This window comes from Scylla paramamosain, chromosome 25 (assembly GCF_035594125.1).
Source record: "Scylla paramamosain isolate STU-SP2022 chromosome 25, ASM3559412v1, whole genome shotgun sequence".
NCBI classification, from domain to species: domain Eukaryota; kingdom Metazoa; phylum Arthropoda; class Malacostraca; order Decapoda; family Portunidae; genus Scylla; species Scylla paramamosain.
In genome coordinates this window covers 20,327,344-20,352,349 of record NC_087175.1, presented here as the reverse complement: position 1 = coordinate 20,352,349, position 25,006 = coordinate 20,327,344, and the positions used below count along the sequence as shown (strand labels likewise).

At 39.7% G+C, this 25,006-nt stretch overlaps 1 protein-coding gene across 5 annotated transcripts in view; it reads right to left on the bottom strand.

Moving 5' to 3' along the window:
• The window catches only part of LOC135113337 (cell adhesion molecule DSCAML1-like), a 310,112-nt gene that overhangs the window by 55,102 nt on the left and 230,004 nt on the right, over nucleotides 1-25,006 (bottom strand). For 4 of the 5 annotated variants that reach the window (XM_064028581.1, XM_064028578.1, XM_064028577.1 and 1 more), the window contains one exon: nucleotides 15,723-15,891. In XM_064028581.1, the coding sequence (XP_063884651.1) occupies nucleotides 15,723-15,801 (79 nt within the window). In that variant the 5' untranslated portion in view covers nucleotides 15,802-15,891. Of the gene's footprint in view, nucleotides 1-15,722; nucleotides 15,892-21,380; nucleotides 21,500-25,006 lie in introns of those variants that run through there. The other variant, XM_064028579.1, reaches the window with a different exon arrangement.

Genomic DNA, 25,006 nt, shown 5'->3' with positions numbered 1-25,006 from the left:
CAATCGAACATAACACAACAACCCAACACAAGGACACACCAAACCATCACGAGCCCTGAAGACTTCCTCCTCCTTCCCCAAGACGAAGAAACCCAACACTAGATGGATGGATGGCCAGATAGAAAGATAGGTGGTGGTGGAGTAGTAGTGGTAGTAGTGGTATTATTATTATTATTATTATTATTATTATTATTATTATTATTATTATTATTATTATTATTATTATCATTATTATTATTATCATTATCATTATTAGTATTAGTAATAGTAGTAGCAAAAGTAGTAGTAGTAGTAGTAGTAGTAGTAGTAGTAGTAGTAGTAGTAGTAGTAGTAGCAGTAGCAGCAGTAGCAATAGTAGCAGTAGCAGCAGTAGTAGTAGTAGTAGTAGTAGTAGTAGGCAAATATAATAAAATGTTAAAATGTTAAAGCGTGTTAAGGTGAGAGAAAGCGAGCCAGCCAGCCAGCCAGCCAGTAGTAGTAATAGTAGTAGTAGTAGTAGTAGTAGTAGTAGTAGTAGTAGTAGTAGTAGTAGTAGTAGTAGTAGTAGTAGTAGTAGTAGTAGTAGCAGCAGTACCTGTAGCGTCAGCACTAGCAACAGTAGCATCAGCATTAACAACAGTAACTGTTAACAACAACAACAGCAGTAAGGGCAGCAGTAATGTTCTAATGGAAAATTCCTGCTATTCAAGTCTACACAACTAAGCAAGACTTCCTCTCACTTCCTTCTCGCGCCACAAAACTCCCTCACATCCCGGTAAAGCAGAGCAGCGGACGTCCCTTGAAGCAATCCTCGAGTCTTTATATCACCACTAGCGCTCACCCACTCACTTTCCTTCCCCTCACAAGTTCTGAAGATTAACTGATGCTTGTGGTCTTTAGTAACCGTGTAATTTTAAATAATCCTTTCAATGTATCACTTCTAACTCTTATTCTAACTAGTATCGTCACTCAGTTAAGCTCTGTCACCTATATGTGTAACACTGCAGCACTCACTTTTCCCTGTCTCGCAATGCTACAAGACTAATGCATGAGTTCTGAAAGGCTTTGTGCTGAGATGATGAGTTCTTGCTTGGTTCATGATGCAGTCGCTGTTAAATTATCACTAGTATCATGAAAGCACCTTTGAGAGCCACAGTCACTTTCACTAGAGCTGTTATAAGAAGCGGATACAAAATAACAAGTGAATATATAACTTTGAAAGGTCTGACAATACAGTTACAGTCCCAGTATACTCGTACAATGAACCTAATACAATGAAGCCTAACAACACTCATATACTCTCACTTTTCCAAACTTTACCCATTAAAACTTTACTAACCGCTGCCTTCCTTCATCCTAGCGGGTATTGTGGTCTCGGTACATGGCCACCCTGGTCTGGGACGCCTCAAGGTTAGTACCGTATCCCTTATTCTTGAAACACTTTGTTCTCTCGTAAGGGATAATTTCAAAGGCAGCAGAGATTATTAGTCGGGTTCTTATTTTCTACGATCAGTGGTGCAGAATCACTCTTAAATATCACAAGACTCATAAAAGCACACTTGAAAATCCAAAATAACTTGCGCCACAGTCTGTTGGGTATTGTGGTGGTAAAGCAATGACACGTTCAATAATGCGGGATCTGAAGTTTTCCTTGCCGAGAATTGTGAGTCACCAGAACACTCCACTCTCTGTCTATCTCTTTCAACACTTTACACTCAATCTTCTCCCTTCAATACTCTACCCTCAGCCTTCCTCCTACAACACCCACACTCAGTCTTCTACCTTCAATACTCCACTCTCAGTCTCTCTCTTTCAACACTCCACTCAATCTTCCTCCTTCTGCACTCCCGTTACAGTCTTCCTTCCTCATGACAGTGACGCAATAAAAGACAAGCGCTTGATGAAATTAGATTTAAAAAAGAGACAGCATGAAATTGGTCCTCAAATAGAGTGGTTGATGAATGGTACAGACTCAGTAATCAGGCTGTTAGTGCTGAGTCGTTAGGCAGCTTTAAAAAATAAGACAGATTTATGGATGGGGATGGCAGCGGAAATACGAGTAGATGTGTATGTTTTATACAAGGACTGCCACGTGTAGACTAGATGGTTTCTTGCAATTTTTTATTTTCTTATGTTTCTTATGTTATATTCAAAGGCGATACTTCTTCCGGAAGGGTAACTCAGGCAGGGGCAAAAGTTCTTAACAACAACAACAACAACAACAACAACAACAACAACAACAACAACAACAACAACAACAACTATTACTACTACATCAGCTACAGTTTCCCTACCACCTTTCCCACTCATTTGGCTCAGCTTCCTCCGCTTCCTATCCTATAACAGAACGTAATTAAACGAACCCCTTGAACTCCAGCAATTTGCATGAACACAGTGGAGGACAAGTTCACGGACGAGACTCTGCTGCTCCTGGTGGCGCCCAAGAGTCCCTCAGAACTGAGCATCGATAAGTGTTTGAGTGATGCATGTTGTGGTGCACACGACTGTTTGATTATTAGGAATATGAAGACAGAAGATACCTTGTAATGATAATGAGGGACTGATAAGTAGATGTTGGGCATTTTGCAACAAAATATTGCCTTGTAATGATAACGCCGGACTGTAAAATAGTCTTACAATAATGGCGAGGAACTGATAAATAGTAGTAAGGCATTTTTAAGACACAGAATATTGCTTGTAATGATAAGGGACTAATAAATAATTTGTAATAATAATAAGTGGTTGAGACGTCTTACAACACACATTATTGCTTTTAGTGACATAAAAGGAATCAGTAAATAATATTGAGGCATAATGTACACATTAGCTATAACATGCAATAATAATCAGACATAAATAAATATGACTCAGACATCCAGCGAGACAGAAATCTATTTACGGGATTGATTAGACATAAAAAGCAACAGACGATGGTTCTAATATTAATGAAGCACCGATGGATAATAATCACTGAAATATTTATTAATCACCAGTATTTGTGTGTGACTGATTTGGTGCAGGGCTTTAAAGACAGTGCTTTGCCACACTTGTTAACCTGTCTGAAGCAGCAGGTGTTCACGCACAGGTATTGATTTCATAACTGCCCATTAATCTTTTCACTACTGGTTAATCTTGTCCACAATCATCAACAACTCTGTACTAGTCACTTGAATACGTAGTAATAACATAGGAACATAAGAAAATAAGAGACGCTACAAGAAGCCATCAGATTTACACACGGCAGTCCCTGTATAAAACATACCTACCTATTTCCACCTATCATCCCAATCCATAAATTTGTCTAATCTTGTTTTAAGGCTCCTTAATGACTCAGCACTAACAACATGATTACTGAGTCCATTTCATTCATCTACCACTCTATTTGAGAACCAATTCTTTCCCATCTCTTTCTTGAATTTAATTCTATCAAGGTTCAACCCATTATTTCTTGCTCTACCCTGATTACTGATTCTGAGAATTCTGCTTGCCTCATCCTTGTTGTATCCTCTATAACACTTACAGACCTCCATCAAATCCCTTTTTCACCTACGCTTACTAGTGATTAAATGACTCATATTCTTCTTTTTTTTATAACCATGCAAACAATTCATTACTGTGATCTGAATGTTGACAAAAGATGACCATCGCGGCATGTAAAAATAGATAAATAAATAAAAAATAATAATAATAAATATGAAATAAAATAAAGTAAGTAAGGCATCAAGAGACACACGGAGTACTGTTTATAGTAATAATTAGAGGTCCATAGGGAATTGTGAGCGTCACAGAGGACTGCTTAATGTTAATGAGGCAATGATGAATAGTAATTACAGATCTCTCGGCTTTGAAGACTGTATGTAATGATGATGATGATGATGGTGATGATGATGATGATGATGGTGGTGGTGGTAGTGGTGGTGGTGGGGGTGGTAATGATGATGACAATAATAATAATAATAATAATAGTAATAATAATAATAATAATAATAATAATAATAATAATAATAATAATAAAATAATAATAAATACTGTATCCGTAGAAAATAGTTATGCATCTAACGACACAAAATTGTAACGCTTTATGCAGTCCCTTGTAATAATTGGTGTAATATCTGTTATCCTTTAATTACTTTGTTTTTACCACATGTAATCCATCGTAATTTGTGATCTAATGTACGTAATTCTTTGTACACTATATTGTGTAACTATTTGTAATCATGAGGAATTTGCAATTTAATGTAATTCTTCATATAGTTTTTTTGTGTCACTATTTCTTCGTAATTCTTTTATAATATTTTGTGGTAACTAATTGTAATCTTCACAATTTGTAATACCATGTAATCCTTTATCCTTTGTGTAATTATTAACTTCCCTTAGGAGTGCAGTCATTATATTCTTTTCTTTAACAATTTGTAATCCTTCGTAATTTGTAATCAATGTAATCTTTAATTTTTTTTCTGTAAAAAAAATATTTTTCTTTACCTCCACCACTTATAGAAACTTTCTCTTCCCTATCATCAACCTTGTATTGATAGTAATAATGATGATAACAACAACAACAACAACAACAACAACAACAACAACAACAACAACAACAACAACAAAAACAAGAAAAACAAAACAACAGTAATAATAATAATAATAATAATAATAATAATAATAATAATAATAATAATACAACTACAACTATTACTGCTAGTCCTACTACTTCTAATACCAATAATAATAATAATAACACAAGGGGTCGTTATTACTGTATCAACATAATAAAAAACAAAGCAAACAATACATACATATATTATTTAAACAAACACAGGTATACCGGACTCACCAGTCATCCATTATTCACATACACACACACACATAGGAAGGTCATAGCTCAATTATAACATCTCACAGCTTTCTCCCGCGGCAGCCTATCCTACCTCTCATGTATACTTCTACACACCTGTTGTCCTTACCTGCCCTCCCTTCCACAGCATTATTGAGAAAACTCTAACTTCGTATAAGCCTGAGTGATGAAAACGCAAAAATGTGTGTTATTTCATTTTAATATTTTCATCTACGGATTATCATTTTTTATGCTGTCAAAATACTTGTAGCTCACCGGTGTTCAGCTTTTTTTTCTTTCCTTTTTTATGTATTTCTTATATCAGATTAAAGTTTCTACCACTAGGTCATCCTCGCGTTTCTATGATGTGCTTTGTTCTTTTGTTCGCTCTGTTCACCAGTCAAAGAATAAACTTGTGTGTTTTGTACTCGTAGGTGAAAGAATACCATTTGTTTCTCATCACGTCAGGTTTAAAGGCCGTAGCGCAGATGAGATAGGATACACGAGTCGGTAAATCACGTTTTTTTTTCCTTTTTTTTATTTTCGCTTCCCCAGGCAACGCTATTCCCGGCAGCGGCCCCGAGATTTATTGCGTCATTGGAACGGAAACTTTTTTGATAGCAAATTAAACTGCAGCTTTTTAATGTGACTGATTGTTGCTGCTCGCGTGGCTGTGTAAAGTACTCTCTTGATTACTGTGTGTGTGTGTTTGTGTGTGTCTGTCTGTGTGTGTGTGTGTGTGTGTGTGTGTGTGTGTGTGTGTGTGTGTGTGTGTGTGTGTGTGTGTGTGTGTGTGTGTTTGTGCACTTAGCTGGTCGTACTGAACAATGCCTCAGTTACCGTTGTGTGGTCATGTTCATTTCTTTTACTGACTATTTTTTTTCCTGTGGCTATTTTTTCCGTTACCTTTTTCCTACAATATTATTTCCCGGTGACAGTATTTTTTTTATGACTATTTTTGTGACACTTTCATCAGTAATTTTTTCCCCCGCCAACGCTTTCTTCCCTGTGAGATTTTTTCCTGTGTTAAATATTTCTAAACCATTTTTTTTTCCTGACCGATTTTCATAGTAAATTTTTCTTATTACAATTTTTTTTTCGGTAGCACTTTTCCTATGACGATTCTGTGTAATAATTTCTATTGCCATTTTTTCACTAGACACGCTACCACACGAGGGCGGAACATCGGCCAAAGGTTACATAGTTTCTTAAGTTAATAATAAAGACTTCCCGTGAGACGATCCTTCGCCAGTGTGGGAGTGCATGCAGTATTCGTGTCCGCTGAGAGAAAGAGTGTATTTCTGTCTTAAGGTTCTCTAGTCACAGCCACAAGGACTGAAGACTATCACCGTACTGTACTGTACTCAAAGTAGCTATTTTTTACCAGTCATTACCATCTATATATTTGTCTAATCTTTTTTTACCGCTGCTTATTAACTCAGCACTAACAACTTACTTTCAACTTTGTTATATCTACGCACTGTCTCCAGGTCTTGTTATTTGAGTCTTTTCCTCCATACAGTCTCCAGGTCTTCTTCGGTCTTCCTACTGGTCTCATTTGCCATGTCCCCCTCCACACACCGTCTCCAGGTCTTCGGTCTTTTAATTTGTCATGTTCTCCGCGCACCGCCTCCAGATTTTCCTGTCTTCCCTCTGGTATCTTTCCGACAAATCGACGTTCTTCCTACCTATTTCTACCTATCATCCCCATCTATAAATTTGTTTAAAAGAAGATTAGACAAATTTATGGATGGGGATGATAGGTGGAAATAGATAGGCACGTTTCATACAGGGACTGCCACGTGTAGGTCTGATGGCTTCTTGCAGCTTCCCTTATGTTCTTATGTTCCAGTTACTTTCACTGTGTCTAGCGCTTAGCCTTAATCATAACTCACCTGACTAGATTAGAGAATTTCTGACCGTGAGAAAGGCTGTGGCTGGAAGTGGTCTGTTTCTCGACCACAGAGCAGAGTCGTAAGAATAAAATCTCTCACTGCAGAACAGGACGTGAAAATGTTATAAGTACATTAAGTCCGTGGTCTCGTCCTTCACCTTTACGTTTATGAATATTTGGACGCACATCTCAGGCCTTCCGTCGCCCGAGGAATCGATGACAAGGTACCAATGAAATTATTAACGCCAGCCAGGTCAATGCTAGCGCTGCCGACATTAAATTTTCTGCTGATATGAACACTGTTGTGACTTTTTCATGTGCAAAGACGAAAGACTGAAAAACGAAAGGGAATAAATAGACAAAAAAATTACAAATGAAATAAGATAAACAAATAAAATAAATAGAACAAAATAAATGATAACAAAAAAAAATGAATATGAAATACATAAGTTAATAATGAAAATAGAATAAATAAATAAATAAATAAATGAATAAATGAAATATTAATAAAAAATAAAAATATAAATATAAAATCAATAAACACATTAAACAACAGAAACAAATAAAATACAATAAATAAGACAAAATAAGCAAATAAATCGAAAAAAAGCTGCACTAATTGTCTGTCAAAAAAAAAAAAAATAAATAAATAAAATAAATAAAATAATAAATAAATAAGAAAGCGTAAGAAAGAGAAGCCAATTCACATCAACATTACCGCAGTATTAACAACACCGGTACAAGTAACACCAAAACATTACAACTACTGTAACAAAAAGAAACTAGGAAGAACTGTCAACATTACTACTATTTGCTATCCTTTGCCAACATCTATTATATTATTTATCTATTGTATATTATCATTATTATTATAAGAGTAGTACAATATCACCATTATCCTAACAAAACGAACCAGGAAGGACCTCACTAGCTTTACCATTATTTGCTCTCCTTTGTCAACATCTAATAGCAAACTTCCACGACATTGCAACTTCACCGCTCTTTGATATTGTGCTGTAAATCTTCTTAGGAACTCTCGAGACTCTTCCGTCTGAGTGCGCGGCGGGGAGCGGGAGGCGGGAAGAGGCAGGATCAGGGAAGGGCGGGAGGGGAGGGGGGAGAGGGGAGAATTTTTTTTTTTTTTTTATTCGTGAAGGAAGTCGAGTAAGGGTACATAGATTAGAGAAAAAAAAAAGCTCACTAAATCGTCAGTTAAAAAAAAAGAAGAGAGGAAAGCTTCAAGTTCTAAAATAAAAAAAATGAGGGAAGGTTCGGTTCTAATAATAATAATAATAATAATAATAATAATAATAATAATAATAATAATAATAATAATAATAATAAAAAAGGGAAGGATCTGGTAAAAAAAAAATGAGGAAAACGGTTCTAAAAAAAAAAGGAGGAAAATGTCCAAAGAAAGCTTCTAAAAAAATAAGAAAAGCTTCAAGGAGAACAAGGGTGAATAAAGACAAGAGATAAGGAACACAAGTACAGAAAATGACGGGTATTACTTACGAGAAGTACAGAAGCTTTTTAAAATTACATTCCTTAGAGAGGCGTAAGTTAAGAAGAGACGACATGATAGAAGTCTTTAAGGGATATAATACATAGGCATATAACCTGTAGGGCATATAACAATGGCAATGTAAGCGAAATTTTCAGGATCAGTAATCAGGACAGGGTAAGAAATAATGAGTTCAAGCCTGATAAACTTATATTTGAAAAAAAAAGAGATGGGAAGGAACTGGTTTTCCCTTACAGTGGTAAATGAATGGAATATACTCAGTCGTCAGGTTGCTAGTGCTGAGTCATAGGAGGTTTAAAAGAAAGTCAGACAAATTAATGGGTGACGGTGATAAGTGTAAATGGCTATGTTTTATAAAGGGACTACCACGTGTAGGCCAGATGTCTTCTTGCAGCTTTCCTTTTTATCAAGTTGTCATGTTCTAGGTCCTGGAGGCCAAACACCTCACACACATACATACACATCTGGCACTGCTTACACATACTGCCTTCTCCGATCCTTTGGAAGTAGCACCCTTGTCGTGTACGCGGAAGGGAAAAACTAATTATCTGATTTTTCCGTGAAGGGAGGCTGGCAAAAGGTTGAGAGGAACTTAAAAGCAGGCTCCTTACTTACCACTCCTTAAACACAAAGAGTAGAGAAGAGTTTCTAATCAGGTTGGCTAATTTTGTTGTCGTGTTGATAGTCCCGTGTTGCATTAAGGAGTTCTATTAGGTTATTTCTGAATTCGTAGCAAAACAGTGTCTTCGATCCTTCCTTCCTTTCACTGGTAACATCAGGAACACTTTATCTTCTTCATTTTTCACTTAAACCCTTTCACTGCTATTTGGCACATCCTTCCTCAGTCACCAACCACTCTGAGACATTTTTTCTTGTTCTACAGGCATCTCCGAACATTATACGGACTAGAAATTGCAAAATGTATTCTTTTTTATTTCCTTCTTTCTTGTAGGTCGTTAAAAAAAAGAAATAAAAACTGTTCTTAGTGCTGTGAATTGTTGGTTAATGAAGTGAAAGGGTTGCTGTGAATTGTTGCTTAATGAAGTGAAAGGGTTAAGATTATTTTCTTTAGTTTGCCTTCCATAAATGTTGCAGTCAATAAGTTCTTGAGACAAATCATTATCATCCACAAGCTCTTCAAAACCAACTACTAACATCCTGTGTTGGTAAGAAGGTTAAAGCAGAGAAGCACCGAATTTTCAAAACATACTCACCTTTGCCTCTCCTAGCAGTCCACTACTTCCCTGGAGATGTTTGGCTAACTAGTTCGAGGGAAATACAACCAAGAGAACGAGTCACCCCGGGACAAATCACTCTAGGACACGAATCCTCCAATGTTGAATACCCTGGGGATGAATCAGCCGGAATATTTCACCCGTGCATGGCTCACCCTACCACCACCACCACCACTACCACAACTACCATCCCTACCACCACCACTACAACTACCATCCCTACCACCACCACCACCACCACAGACATCTTCACTCAAACACAACTCCACGGCACTAAAGGACAATAGCAAACGGCAGAAAGGAACCCGCCACTCACTGCTCACTGCGCTTGCTGGGGAAAGTAACTGGAGGAGTTTATTAAGTGGCGCTGGCAGGTCTGAGTCTCCAGGGCGGGGGGGGAAAGGCGAGGGATGAGCGATGGGACTCAGGTGACCGCCCCGCCACCGGCCATCACCGCCCAGAGCCCAGAGCCCACCGCCCGCCCGCCGCACACGTGCTATCATTGCAGTTATTTGCCGGAACGTTTCTGTTAGAGAGAGTTTATGCTCACTCTTCAAAGCCATTGCTACTTATCCTCCACTTCTGGATGATCCTTTTTGAACTTTCTTTATGGATTGGCACCTCAGTGGGCCTCTTTTTTTTTCTTTTTTTTTTTTTTTCGTTTTTTCCGTTGTCCTTGGCCGAAGTATTATTATTAGAGTTATCGTGCTGGTATAAAGTTCCTTTCAGTAGGGTTTGTGTCTTCGTTTCAAAGCCATAACAGAGCTGCTTAAGACGGACACTCGGCGGTATTAGTGAAATAAACATAAGAACATAAGGGAAGCTCCAAGAAGCCATCAGCCCAGATTTAAATAAGAAACAGAAAGATATTTGTGCGCAGACACAGACAATGGTGGATGACAGGAATAGACTCTGTAATCAGGTTGTTAGTGGTGAATGAATAGTGAGGTTTAAAAGATTAGATAAAATTTAAGGACAGCGATGAAGACTGATGCACAATACTAAATAAAGTAGGACAAAGCAGCAGACTATAATACTGAGGAAAATCAAAACAGTAAAACTCTTAAGACAAAAGAGGAAGTAATAGAGCAAGGCAAAATTGCAAGAAAGCTAGACAAAACAGATTATCGTAAACCAAATAGAAAAAAAAGCAAAATAAAAGCACGATAATAGGCAATGATAGACAAAACAAACACAACACTGAAGCAAATCAAAACTACAAGACCGCAAGACAAAAAAAAAAAAAAAAAACACAATACTGAAACAAATAAAAAAAGCTAACCAAAAAAAAATCGTAAGACATCAAGGCAAAAACAAACAACACTAAAACAAATCAAAACAATATGACTGGAAAAAGAAAACGAACACAATAAGAAAACCAAATAAAAAACAGGCAAAACCCGAACACACAGACAGAGAGAGCGAGGCAGAGTCTTTCCTGGGAGCGTGTGGACTGCAAACAGCTCACAATGGATCGGGGAAACAAAGAGCGTCCCGGAGCATACAGGAGCCTTAGACTAATTGCATTTGTACCGCACTTTTTGCCTTCGAGTCCTGGCCACTGCTGCAGCCCGGGGAGTGGTGGTGGTGGTGGTGGTAGTGGTAGTGGTAAAGTTGATGGTGATAAAGGTGGTGGTGATAAAGGTGGCAGTGGTAATAGTGGTGGTGGTAGTGATGGTAGTAGTAGTAGTAGTAGTAGTAGTAGTAGTAGTAGTAGTAGTAGTAGTAGTAGTAGTAGTAGTAGTGGTAGTAGTAGTAGTAGTAGTAGTAGTAGTAGTAGTAGTAGTAGTAGTAGTAGTAGTAGTAGTAGAAGAAGAAGGAGAAAGAGGAGGACGAGGAGTAGTATATAGAGGTAGCAGAAATAGTAGTATAGTGGTGGCGGAGGTTGTGATAGTAGTAGTAGTAGTAGTAGTAGACAGACATAGGTACAAACTATAAGAGGATTTTTATCCCATAAATAAACACACACACACACACACACACACACACACACACAAAATACACACAGGTTCGCCTATCCCACCAAGAAAAAAAAAGAAAGAAAATAAATACATAGAATAAAATAAAACATAAATAAACACGAGAGAAAAAAAGTTATGTCTTTGTACTAAAAAAAATAAGAACAAAGAATGCGAGAACAAAACAAACACACACACAAAACAAGAAAAAAAAAACGAAAACCAGCACAAGAGAGAGAGAGAGAGAGAGAGAGAGAGAGAGAGAGAGAGAGAGAGAGAGAGAGAGAGAGAGAGAGAGAGAGAGAGAGAGAGAGAGAGAATGTAAAGCAAAAAGCCTCTATCGCCTTACACACTTGCTGAATGCCATAATAAGTTAATGCACTGCGGCGGAACACCCAGCGCTGTCCAAGGAGCTCACCCGCCTTCAGGAGATGAACATGAGGACGCTACGAGGCAAACAATATTCTGGTCTGGCTGTGCGTTTGTTCTCGTGTTCCTTTTTTCGGGAGAGGGGGAAGGGGGGGGCGGTGTTATAATATTTTTTTTTATATTTGCTTACATATTTATTATTTAACTTTTTTGCGCCTCGTTAACTTGTAAAAATAAAGAAAAAGAAAGAAAAAGCAAATACAATGATGCAATACTCCTCACGGTGATTCTAGGTGATATAGTCATACATTCTGAATGATACAAACACACATATTTACATACATACATAACGAAGATACACACTCATACACATTGCAAACTACACACACACACACACATACTTCAAACCACATACATGCATACACTCATACATACTAAAAAAAACACACATAAACATGCATACTATATATCGGAAACTACAAACATACATTCATATTGCAGACTACAAACTACATACATATTGCATGCTACACACACACACACACACACACACCTGCACCACTGAGACAATTTCCAACTCCTTGCCCCGTCAACCAGCAGGACACGTCAACCTGCAGGACACGTCAACCAGCAGGACACGTCACAGGGCGGAGGATTTGGGCGTCTTCAGTAATTGACAAGATCACTACATAATAACCTACCTTGACATAACTACCTTTCTCCTGACTGACTTTGTATTACTTATGGCGAAGTTTCTTTTGCGTGTGTATTTTTTAGTGATGTGGAGCGTCTGTCTGTATTCTATAACGTAAATCACCCTTAACCCTCTCACTGCGACAAAGTTCTTCTGAAAATCATCAACATCTTTTCAGACACTTATGTTTGTACTGCTGTTTCTTGAATATTTCTGCACCCCAACTCCCCCCCAAAAATAAATAAAATAAATAAATAAAAAACAAATAAATAAATAAAAAAATAAATGAATAACTATCTTTTTTCTCTATTTTCGTTATTTTCCAAACAATTTTTTTTATAATGATTTTAATCTTCATAAACGAAATAAAGAAACGCAATGAATGAATGTTGACAAAGAAAATCAACAAAGAAAACAAAAGATCAATTTTTTTTTCATCTCCTTCTTTTTCACGTGTGCTCTTGCAAGAAAATTTTGACAGTAGTCTGAATGTTAGTAAAAAAAAAAAAAAAAAGACAAGAAAAGAAAACTCGAAAACTCAATACTAATAAAAGTTAATAAAGAAGAGAGAGAGAGAAAAAAAAAGAAAAAACACAAGATTAACTTTCTTTTCTTTCTCTTTTTTTTCTGTAAGTCCTCATAAGCAAATATTTACAGTGGTCTGAAGTTAAAAAAGTAAAATATACAAAAACACAAGATTAACTTTCTATTCTCCCTCTTTTTCTGTGTCCATGCAAGCAATTTTCTTTATCCTATGTCCACGCAAACAATTTTTTCACAGTGGCCTGAACGTTAACAAAAGAAAACCACGGCATCAAACTGATTAATTTACAGCTGCTCTAATACACTACAGATTTTCTACTCACACTTTATTAAAATTTCATAAAGCGGTGATATACGTGCATGAGTCCGCGCTTTTTATTTCCCGCCACAAACCTGCTTCTTATTACAGGCAGAAATAAACCAAGCAAAAGAAAAGAACCACATTGACTTCCACGCTGGGCCAAGGCTTTGCTACCTTTTGTCCGCCTTCCCGAGCATTTATTATGGATGGCTTGTCCTTTCTACGTGAACTCTGAAGAGGCAATCTATAATTAAACAGAGTGTACCCAAGATGCTGGAGGAAGCGGCTGCAGAAGGTAACCAACACTCTTAAGCTCTCCCTACTTCCCTGAGCGACAGTGAATGCCAAGGGATCGGTTTAGGGGTTTCGGGGTTTATTCACACGAGAGGAAAGGAACGCAGGCAAGCTGTCAGTATCGTGTCACTGAATAGCAGGCTGAATGTCACTCCGTCCTCGTGAATGCAGTGGTGAATTCTGTAACTCTGTGCGCAATTCCGCTTGTCTATCTCTTATCATTCCTTTGAGTTGAGTTGAGCACTCTTCATTCTCTCATCCCTTTCACTGCTAAACTCTGGAAATCTCTCCCTGATTCTGCATGTCTTTTTTTCCATCACTACTTTGTTCGTCTCACAAATGCAGTACTTTAATTAACTAGGGTCTTCATTCTCTCATCCCTTTCGCTGATAAACTCTGCAACTCTTTGTGATTCTGTCTGTCCACCTCCCATCACTTCTCTGCTCGTCTCACTAATGGAATAATTAGCCAGAATCTTCACTCTCTCATTCCTTTTGCTGATAAACTCTGGAATTCTCTTCCTGATTCTGTCTGTCTAATCGTATCACCTGTTAATTCTCCGTTTGCCGTACTAACCCATATTCTTCCACTCCTTTCACTGATAGACTTTTCATTTCAGCCTAATTTTGTGGGTTTATTTACCATTACTACTCAGTTCGCCTCAGTAATCCAATAGTTAACCAGGATCTTTGCTTTCTCATCCCATCAACTGATAAACTTTAGAATTCTCTGCCTTATTCTCTCCTTCTGACTTTCATAATTATTCTATTCGTATTACTGATGCAGGAGTTAATGAGTATCTTCGCTCCTTCATCCCTTTCACTGGTGGGCTCTGAAACTCTCTATGATACACTCTGCTTCCTGTCACAAATGCAACAGTTAGATTGGGATATTCACTCTGTCATCACTTTCAATGATAAACTTTCTCTGGCGGCTGATGATGTCTTCCTATATCTCACCACTTCGTTCGCCGCACTAATGCATATTCTTTCATCCCTTTCACTAACAAACTTTGAAATTCCACCTGATTCTGTCTATCCCCTATACTTTCTGTTCGCTTTACTGTTGCCAGAGTTAATTAAGATTTTCACTCTCATCCCTTTCACACATAAACTTTCCAATTTCTTGCCTGATCTTGTGTCCACCTCCCATCACTGGTCTGCTCGCCTCATTCCTGCGAAAGTTCAGAAGTGTCTTCACTCTCTCATCTCTTTCTGTGATAAACTTTGGAAATATTCGTCTAATTCTGTCTGTGTTTCTCTCACCATTTCTCTGTTCGTCGCTCTAGCGCATATTCTTTCGTTCCCTTCAGTGATAAAACTTTTCAGCTCTACATAATTTTCTCTGTCAACCTTCCATCTCTAGTCTTCTCACTAATGCAATAATTAACTAGAATCTTCACTCTTCCATCTCTTTTACTAACACACTTTGGATCTCTACTTTCTTCTGTGCTTCCGCCTTCCATTACTATTCTATTAATCTTACTAATGCAGGAGTTAATGAGTATCTTCGCTCTTTCATCCCTTTCACTGGCGGGCTCTGGAATTCTTTGCCAGTCTCAGTTTTTTGTAGCTTCCTGCCTTGGAGTGTTTGGAGAGAGGAGTATCAAGACACTTCTGGAGCTAAATTAGTCACCCTGATTGCAGCCATTTTTCTTTTCGATATATTTTTGGGAAATAGAATTGAGCGTTTTTCTTTCTTTCTTTCTATTTATCATCCAACATTTTTTTTACACCATTCTAAACACCGAACAGTATTAACAACAACAACAACAACAACATCGACGACGACGACCAAAAATAACACCACTTCCTCCTCTTCCGATTTCTCCTTCTGTTCCAACACCTTCTCCTCCTCCTTCTCCCTTTCCTCCTCCTCCCTCTCTTCCTCCTCCTCTTCCACCTTCTCCTTCTCCTCCTGCCTCCGCCTCTCTCCCTTCACCCTCCTTCTACTACTACTATTACTCCTCCTCCTTCTCCACCACCACCACCACCACCACCACTGCTTCTTCACCCTCCTCCTCCTCCTCCTACTACTACCATTATTCCTCCTTCTCCTCTTCCTAGCACTACCACTACAACAGGAACACAGGTACTCACCAGAGGAAGCACTAACGCTGAATGATGTCCTGGAGAGTAGAAAGACGAACTGAAGCAGCAGCAGCACCAAGCAGGCCATCACGGTGACTGTATGGGGGACGCCGAGAGCTGGGAGAGGAGTGCAGGCGGCGACCCAGCTCACCTCTTAGCGTCCCTCGGTGGTTCGTCTCTGTGTAAGATCAATGCATCGTTAAGTTAGTATCATCTGCGGTCGTGTTTCGGGGATATTCAGAATAAGATGAGTAAGAATGTGGCTTACGTGGATTGATTAGAGGGAGAGTTGATTAGTTTAGTGGTGACTCGACACAATGCACGAACAGAAAAAAAAAATATTCGACAAGGTACAAGAATACAAGATAGAAGAAAAAGAAGCATAATAACAAAAGAAAGAAGGACATAGACGGAAAAAGCTGAAAATAGCAAGAGAATAGTAGAGATACAGGAACATGCTAGAAGTTAATGAAAGTAATTAATTTTTAGTTAAGTAAATTTAGAAAGGCATGAATGTATGATATTAATAACATTCATTACAACAACCCTGTATTTTCTAACATGCTTTAGTACAAAAATAAGTGTCTGAAAAGCTGTGCAGAGGATTATGGGAGAATATCTAGCAGTGAAAGTGTTACGTTTACATGAAGGGTTCTCGTACCGTACTTAAGGGTTGGCTAAGGGCTGTTTGTGTATGAAGGAGCATAAAAGAACACAAGGGAAGAACAAGGAATAAGTGTGTTGGGGAAAGGTTGTGATGTTATGGTGTGTAAGCCTAAGTGAGATATTGAATAGAGTATAGGTGTGTGTGTGTGTGTGTGTGTGTGTGTGTGTGTGTGTGTGTCCTTTAACTGCGTAATACAAAAGATGTGTGTGGCCTTGTATGGACGCGCGCACACACACACACACACACACACACACACACACACAAACACACACACACACACACACACACACACACACACACACATCGTGCACGATTCAGAAAAGCCACTTGGTTGAGTTTGGGAGAATAAAAACTATATTAGGGAAGACAGTGCAATATCCTCCTCCTTCTCCTCCTCCTCCTCCTCTTCCTCCTCCTCCTCCTCCTCCTCTTGTTCCACTTCTTTTTTTTCTTCTTCCTCCCCTTCTCCAACTCCCCTTCCTTCTCTTCTTACTTTTCCACTACCACTACCATTTCCTCCTGCTCCTTTTCCTTTTTCCTTCTCCTCCTCCTCCTTCTTCTCCTCTTCCACATTCACTACCACCACCTCCTCCTTCTCTTCCTCTTCCATCTTCACCACAACCACCACCATCACCACCATCACTACCACCACCAACACTACCACCTCCTCCTCCTCCTCCTCCTCCTCCTCTAAATAGTTGCCACACGCTACAAAGAACAATTTCCCTTGGGACAGAGGGAGACTGCTGTAAGGGGTGGACCTGAAATACTGAAATAAGTGGTGAAGGTACTGTCAGGTCTGTCTGTCTGTCTGAGTGCCTGTCTTTGTATATCTATCTGTCTGTCTATCTATGTGTGTGCGTATATCTATCTGTCTGTCTATCTATGTGTGTGTGTGTGTGTGTGTGTGTGTGTGTGTGTGTGATTACACTACACTAACAGCGAACACAAGAAACAGGTTCCCCACCCATCCGCTCATACAGTGCCCATCTCGAACCGAAAAGAAAGAAAGAAAGAAAGAAAGAAAGAAAAAAAAAAACTACATGGAACTTTCAAGAACAGTGTAAAGGAAAGTTAAGAGACAATGACAATACAATCCCACCTTGAAATGAAAAAAAAAAAGAAAGAAAAAAAAACAATGAACTTTCAAGAACAGTCTGAAGGAAAGGGAAGCGAGAAAGTGAAAACATGTCACTGTCTCACGGTTTACAAATGTCACCATTCACAGTAATCCTTCCACCTTCGTTTTCTTTGACTCGCTCGCCAGGTTATGTATGCAAATGACACGCTAGTGAGTGAGACGAGAGTGAGACGTAAGCGAGATATTTTTTACTTTAACGAAGGGAAGAAAGACGAGTGTTGAAGTGAAGAAGTTCTGGAGGTGTGAGGGAGTGAGGAAGCGCCAATTATGCCAAGGAATGAAAGCTAATCTGGCAGTGTCGTGAAGCTGAAAGAAAACGAAGATGAGGAGGAAAAGTGTCGAGTGGAGAAATTGAAAGGAAGAGTGAATGTGGTGAGGTCGTGATGAGGTGCGGTCTCTCTCTCTCTCTCTCTCTCTCTTGTAGCAGAGTTAATTTTCTCTCGCTTCCCGGCAAAACTCACTCGGTTGCCAAGGGGGAAGAAATTGCCCGAGCGCGTCACTGCGAGGCCACGACAGCGACAAAGAAGAGGCGAGATACAAAACCTGAAGCACGACACTGAAAAACCGACTTGATACTGAACACCCGAGAGAGAACCAGACATGTAACACTCGACTTTATGAGACTCGATCCCCGACAGAGAACAAGAAACCCAAAATACCCTATTCAGTATCCGAGAGAGAGGGAGGGAGGGAGGGAGGGAGGGAGAGCCTTCAACTTTTCACCCTTCAACCGGGAGAGTCTTCATTCATGACCTGATAAAGAAAACGACAACCTTCACTCATCACTCAATACAGAACACGAGACTCTAATTCCTGCCAGAAAACACGAGAGAATCCTTTATACCAGCCAAAAAACACGCGAGAATCCTTCATACCAGCCAGAAAACACGAGAGAATCCTTTATACCAGCCAGGAAACTCCAAAGAATCCTTCATTCCAGCAAGAAAACACGAAGAGAACTTAATACCAGCCAGAAAACACAACAAATCCTTCATATGTATATCAGGGAGAAAACACAACAAAATCCTTCAAATCTAACAGAGAAACCAAGAAAGAACTCCACTTTCCTTATAGAAAACGGCATGATAATCTCCAATCTCATCCCGAGAGAGAGAGAGAGAGAGAGAGAGAGAGAGAGAGAGAGAGAGAGAGAGAGAGAGAGAGAGAGAGAGAGTGTCCCCTGCTGGCATAGTGAAATGGAGCCTCGTCAGCATACAAGACGCGGCCATAAAAATATTCCTGGAATGAAGGAATGAAGTAGGAAAGGAAAGAAGGAAAGGGAAGGAAGGAGAGAGAGGAAACGAATAAAGGGAAAAGGAAGGGAGGGAAGGGAAAAAATGGGATGAAGGGAGGAAGATAGCAAAGAAGAGAACTAATGAAGAAAGAAAAGAAGGAGATGGAGAGGAAATGAAGGAAAAGGAAGGAGTGAGATAGAGATGGAGGAAGGAAAGGAAACTAGAGAGAGAGAGAGAAAGAGAGACAGTATGAGAGGATGAGAGAAGAAAGAAGGGAAAGAAGAATGAGAAGGAAGGATGAGGAAGAGAAAGACAAAAATAATGGAAGGGAGTGTGTGATTCTTGACTTGGGGAGAGAGAGAGAGAGAGAGAGAGAGAGAGAGAGAGAGAGAGAGAGAGAGAGAGAGAGAGAGAGAGAGAGAGAGAGAGAGAGAGAGAGAGAGAGAGAGAGAGAGAGAGAGATTTATTCCAACCTCTTTCCATATTTTAATCCACTTCTATCTCCTTCCTGGTGCCATTTCTAATTTTGATACCACTTCATTCCACTACCTTATTTTCACTCCCATAATCCCATCCCATCAAACTTTAGGTCATACCATCACGCAGTATCTCATGCCACAGAATCATTCCATTACATCGTATCTCATTCTACATCAAAAACCGTATTATTCTACCTCAATCTACAGTATATGATCTCATCCTAGCTTTTCCTGTCTCGTTGTATTCCAAAACAGCATTTTCCTATCTCACTACAGTCTTTCATCTCATTCCATTATCTAGTACACCATTTCACTACAAAAACATAATTTCTCTATCTCATTCTACCGTCTATCATATTCATTCCACGATTTACTGCTTCACTCCACTGTTCATTAATACATTTCACCAAGAACGTCATTTCCGTACCACATTCCACCTTCAACTTCCACATCCCAACATTTCTTCCAGACATCACCATCCACTTCCTCATTGCAATAATCGTTACTTCACTCCACCACTCACTAACTTATTCCACCTTAAGTAGCATACCAATCACAAATCATCTTCTCCCTTATTCCACTAACCTAACTATTAATTCACCACCCACTCACTCCACTCACCTTCTCAGTCTGTCATTCTTAAGCAGGTGGAGGGTGAAGAGAAAGCACCTTGGATATATGATAAAGTGTCAACATTCTACTACATTCTATTGTGAGGTGAGCATCAGAGCATCAGGGAGCGTTTTAAACCCTTAATAAAACTTTATAGACTCTCTCTCTCTCTCTCTCTCTCTCTCTCTCTCTCTCTCTCTCTCTCTCTCTCTCTCTCTCTCTCTCTCTCTCTCTAGCTCTATGTCACATCTTTTCTTAATCATTAACCACCAACAGACATCTTTTCTTGTTCTACAAACTGTAAAATCTATTCTTTTCATCCCCTTCTTTCATGTACATGCTTATAAATATTCCATACATTGCCTTTGGTGCTATAAATTCTTGCATATCGCAGTGAATAGGTTAACTAGACAATCTGTGCTTCTGTAGAGCATACATATTATATATTGGCGATTAATCTGAAGTAGTCGTTGTTGGGATTTACCGCTCACTCCACTGCTCTGCTCATCGCCTCCTTTCACTACGGCTTTGATCACGAGGAGGAGGAGGAGGAGGAGGAGGAGGAAAGGTTTGGATGGATGGAAGAAAAGGAAGAACATAATAAAACCTAAATTCTAAAACCTATCATATAACATACCACCAGTACTATCAGCCATCATACCACGCCTCAATCACTCCCGTAACCCACGTAACCTTCCACTATTACCATCATTCCATTAACCACCAGTACGTCATTCCACTTACAACTCATCTTTTAACTCCACCACCTATTCATGACTAACATGCCACTGTTTCATTTCACTGAATATTCCGCTCTCCACTATTCTATTTCATCTGTCACGTCTTATTCTAATCGTGGTTTAGTTTAATTTTTGGTGGAAATAAAATAGCAGCTAAGTGAAGATCTGGTTACGAGAGAGAGAGAGAGAGAGAGAGAGAGAGAGAGAGAGAGAGAAATTAGGGTACAGTCTTTCTTTTCTTTTGTCTCTCCATCCTGGTTTTGTAAATATTTGAATTCTTATGACTTGCTTTGTGTAAGAATGAAAGTAAACAAGTGTATTCAAAACTCATACAGGAAAATATTTTCTCTCTCTTTCTCTCTCTCTCCTCTCTCTCTCTCTCTCTCTCTCTCTCTCTCTCTCTCTCTGATAGCGAGAAAATTAGAAATATTTCCTTTATACATATATATATTTTTTTGACGTGAAAGGGAGACTGACCAAAAATTATAAACGAGAAAAAAATAAAATAAAGTGACAGGGAAAAGAAACATGTTTAATTGCTAGTCACAGACACACACACACACACACACACACACCAGACAAAAAAACAAACAAAAAAAGTGACAGAAAAAAAGGCAGCATAATTGTCAATCACACACACACACACACACACACACACACACACACACACACACACACACACACACACACACACCAATCAGCGAACAAGTGGCGTGACTGGCTGTAGAGGGTGATCAGTGTGGCGAACAGTCAGCAAACAGTCAGTAAGCAGTCAACCAGCACAGCCCATTACCCTGAAGCGGGGCTGGCGGTCACTCACGCCACACAAAGCCAGGCAACATGTTATCACCAGATGGCAGCCTTTTCACGCCGCGCCGTCTCGCCTGTCTCCACTGACGCGCTGCAACCAACACTGGGAACACTGGCCTATATTTTGAAACGCTTCGCTCTAACGCTCCCTCTCTCTTGCTCGCTCGCTCTCTCTCATCACGATCTTTCTCTCTCCCTCTCTGGTTCTCATGGGTGTTTTTCGCTTAATGATCGTGTGGTATTCTTGCTAACCATCGTAATACCAGGAACACTCGCCCGTATTTTCAAACGTGTGGCTCTTTCGCTCGGTCTCTCTCTCAGCCCCGTTTTCTTTCATCAGGACAGTTTTCTCTCCCGTTCTCTTGTTGCCATGGGTGTGTTTCTCTTAATTGGTCCGTATTTTGAAATGCTCCGCTCTCTCTCTCTCTCTCTCTCTCTCTCTCTCTCTCTCTCTCTCTCATCAGGACTATTTTCAAAGGCCTCGGAGATGATTGGTCTGGTTCTCACGGGTGTTTGTCTTAATGACCCCCGTAACACATGAAACATTGCTTCGTATTTTGAAACGCTTCGCTCTTTCCCTCATCAGGATTCTTTTCAAAGGCCACATTAATCATTAGTGTGGTTGTAATGGCTGCTTTGCATTGGATGATCGAGTGGAATTCTTGCTTTGCTCCGTGACACTGGGAACATTGGTCTGTGTTTTGGGAGGCTGTTTCTCTCTCTCTCTCTCTCTCTCTCTCTCTCTCTCTCTCTCTCTCTCTCTCTCTCTCTCTCTCTCTCTCTCTCTCTCTCATCAGGACTGCTTTTCAAAGGCCGCACAGAGGTGATTAGTCTGGTTCTCTTAATGATCTTGTTTTACTGTCAGAATATAATGAAAAACAAAATGATTTCCATTACAGCTTGTTAGGCCATCGTTGAAATCGTAAAATAATTCTTAAAAACGGAAATAATTTTCACGGTAACCAATTAAACTATAACTAGAACTGTGAAAACAAGCTTGAAAATTCCAACAGCTTCATTAGGGATAATATCACTAAAATTTTTTCGAAAAATTCGAGTAACTTCCACACGAAGAACCATTTGATATCCTTGAAAACCTCAATATCTTTCAAACTCTTTGAAATACCATGGAAAAACCCCGCAACTTCCATTAGTGTCTGTTAAACCATCCCGAGAATCAACTTTTGAAACCGTCAGTGTCTTTCACTAGATCATGGTAAACCATCACTAAATTCGTGGAAACACTCTTCAGAGCCTCAATAACTTCCACTAGAACCTGTTAAACTATTCACCATGAAAAACCCCAATAACTTTCATTCTAGCCTGTTAAATGTCGAGATAAGTCGCTGAAACGTTTCGGAATGCTGTACTTTGCCATGTTCAAAATTTACAAACTGCAAAAAAGCTACAATTGAGCCTCCAACAGCGCAAGGAAACGAGGAGCGGGACGGGACTCGCGACACGGCACAGCGAAGAGTAATGAAAGTTAATGAACAAAACACTGGCAGGTCACAGAGGTGTGTGTGTGTGTGTGTGTGTGTGTGTGTGTGTGTGTGTGTGTGTGTGTGTGTATACATGTTTGCGTGCAGTTATACATGCATACATACATACATACATACATATATTCATGTTAATAAATATAAGTTTACTCGTAAGGAACTTTTCGTTTTCTTTAGCTCTAATAACATACATACCTACTACATATATACGTACATACATACACATACATACACAAACAGATCAATAGAAGGCATTATAAGAGGAAGGTATGTGTGTGTGTGTGTGTGTGTGTGTGTGTGTGTGTGTGTGTGTGTGTGTGTGTGTGTGTGTGTGTGTGTGTGTGTACTTGACCATACAAAACACACAAATAAATACACTGTAAGAACAAAAATACAGACGAAGGAACACCCAATACACACACACTCTCTCTCTCTCTCTCTCTCTCTCTCTCTCTCTCTCTCTCTCTCTCTCTCTCTCTCTCTCTCTCTCTCTCTCTCTCACACACACACACACACACAACAAAACAAGTAACACCACACAAGACATAGTTCCCACACACCTACACATCCATACAAATCCATACACCCACCACCCATCCATCCATCAGAACAGCAACCACACACAAGAGTTTCTACAAATTTCTCTCTTCATTTTTAGCCTCCCTTCATGACACACAGGGAAGGCGGTGGCAGCGACGGTATGTGTGTGTGTGTGTGTGTGTGTGTGTGTGTGTGTGTGTATGTGTGTGTGTGAAAGAAGCAGTGGGGTAAATTATGAGAATTCCTTTGGGTAGGTGACGGTTGATTGGTGGCAGGTGACAGGTGACAGTGACAGTGACGCTCAATGGAAATCCTTTATAGATACGTGTAAGGGAACCAGAGAGAATAAGAAAGAGAGGGAGAGATGGGAAAACAGGGAGAGGAGTGACAAGTTTAGTGATAACTCGTGTTAGAGGGCTAAGAGAGAGAGAGAGAGAGAGAGAGAGAGAGAGAGAGAGAGAGAGAGAGAGAGAGAGAGAGAGAGAGAGAGAGAGAGAGAGAGAGAGAGAGTGTGTGTGTTTGGTGTTAATTCATGTTGAAACGAAGAATAAAAGAAGAGGAAAAATTAAGTTAAAACCGTGATGGTAAGAGAGAGAGAGAGAGAGAGAGAGAGAGAGAGAGAGAGAGAGAGAGAGAGAGAGAGAGAGAGAGAGAGAGAGAGAGAGAGATTGGTATGCATGAGCCCCATACACTGTTTACCTTCATCTCTATGCAAGAAGGAAACATTTCTCTAAATATTTACAAAGGCAAGAAGGAGATGAAAGAAAAATAAAATAGCTTTAACCTGACCTCGTTTCTTTCTCTCTCTTTCTCTTTCTCTTTCTCTCTCTAGATGGAGGAGAAAAATCTTAAAGGCACGAGGTGTTGGTGAACATTCTCTCTCTCTCTCTCTCTCTCTCTCTCTCTCTCTCTCTCTCTCTCTCTCTCATTCGCTGTCTTCTTTTGTCTGTCTATCTGTCAGCCAGCCTCTCTCTCTCTCTCTCTCTCTCTCTCTCTCTCTCTCTCTCTCTTTCGCTGTCTCTCTTTTTTTCTCTCTCTCTCTCTTTCGCTGTCTTCTTTTGTCTGTCTATCTGTCAGCCAGCCTCCACCCCCCCGTCTCTCTCTCTCTCTCTCTCTCTCTCTCTCTCTCTCTCTCTCTCTCTCTCTCTCTCTCTCTCTCTCTCTCTCTCTCTCTCTAATACGGCAAGTGTCACCAAGGATCAGCCCAGCCGTCGTGCTTCGTTGGGCGAGGTGCAAGACAAGCCAGATCCCCTCAAGACTGCAGCGAGGAGAGCAAGGCAGCGAGAGACCGTGACTCTACGTAGCTTCCTTAGTTCAGACCTAGTGGCTTAGAGGACTGAAACGAGAAACAAACGTAAAGGATAGTATTCTGAAACTTTGTACTCTCTCTCACTACGACTGTTTTCCAAGGCCACATAGATGATTAGCCGTGTTCTCAAGAGTGTTTCCCCTGTTTATAATGTAGAAATCTTTTTAATCTGTAATTGGAACGTTTAAAAGAAGCTTAAAAATTCGTGTCACTTTAAGCAGAATCTTTTGATAGTAGAAGAAGTGCGGTTTCAGTGTTTCA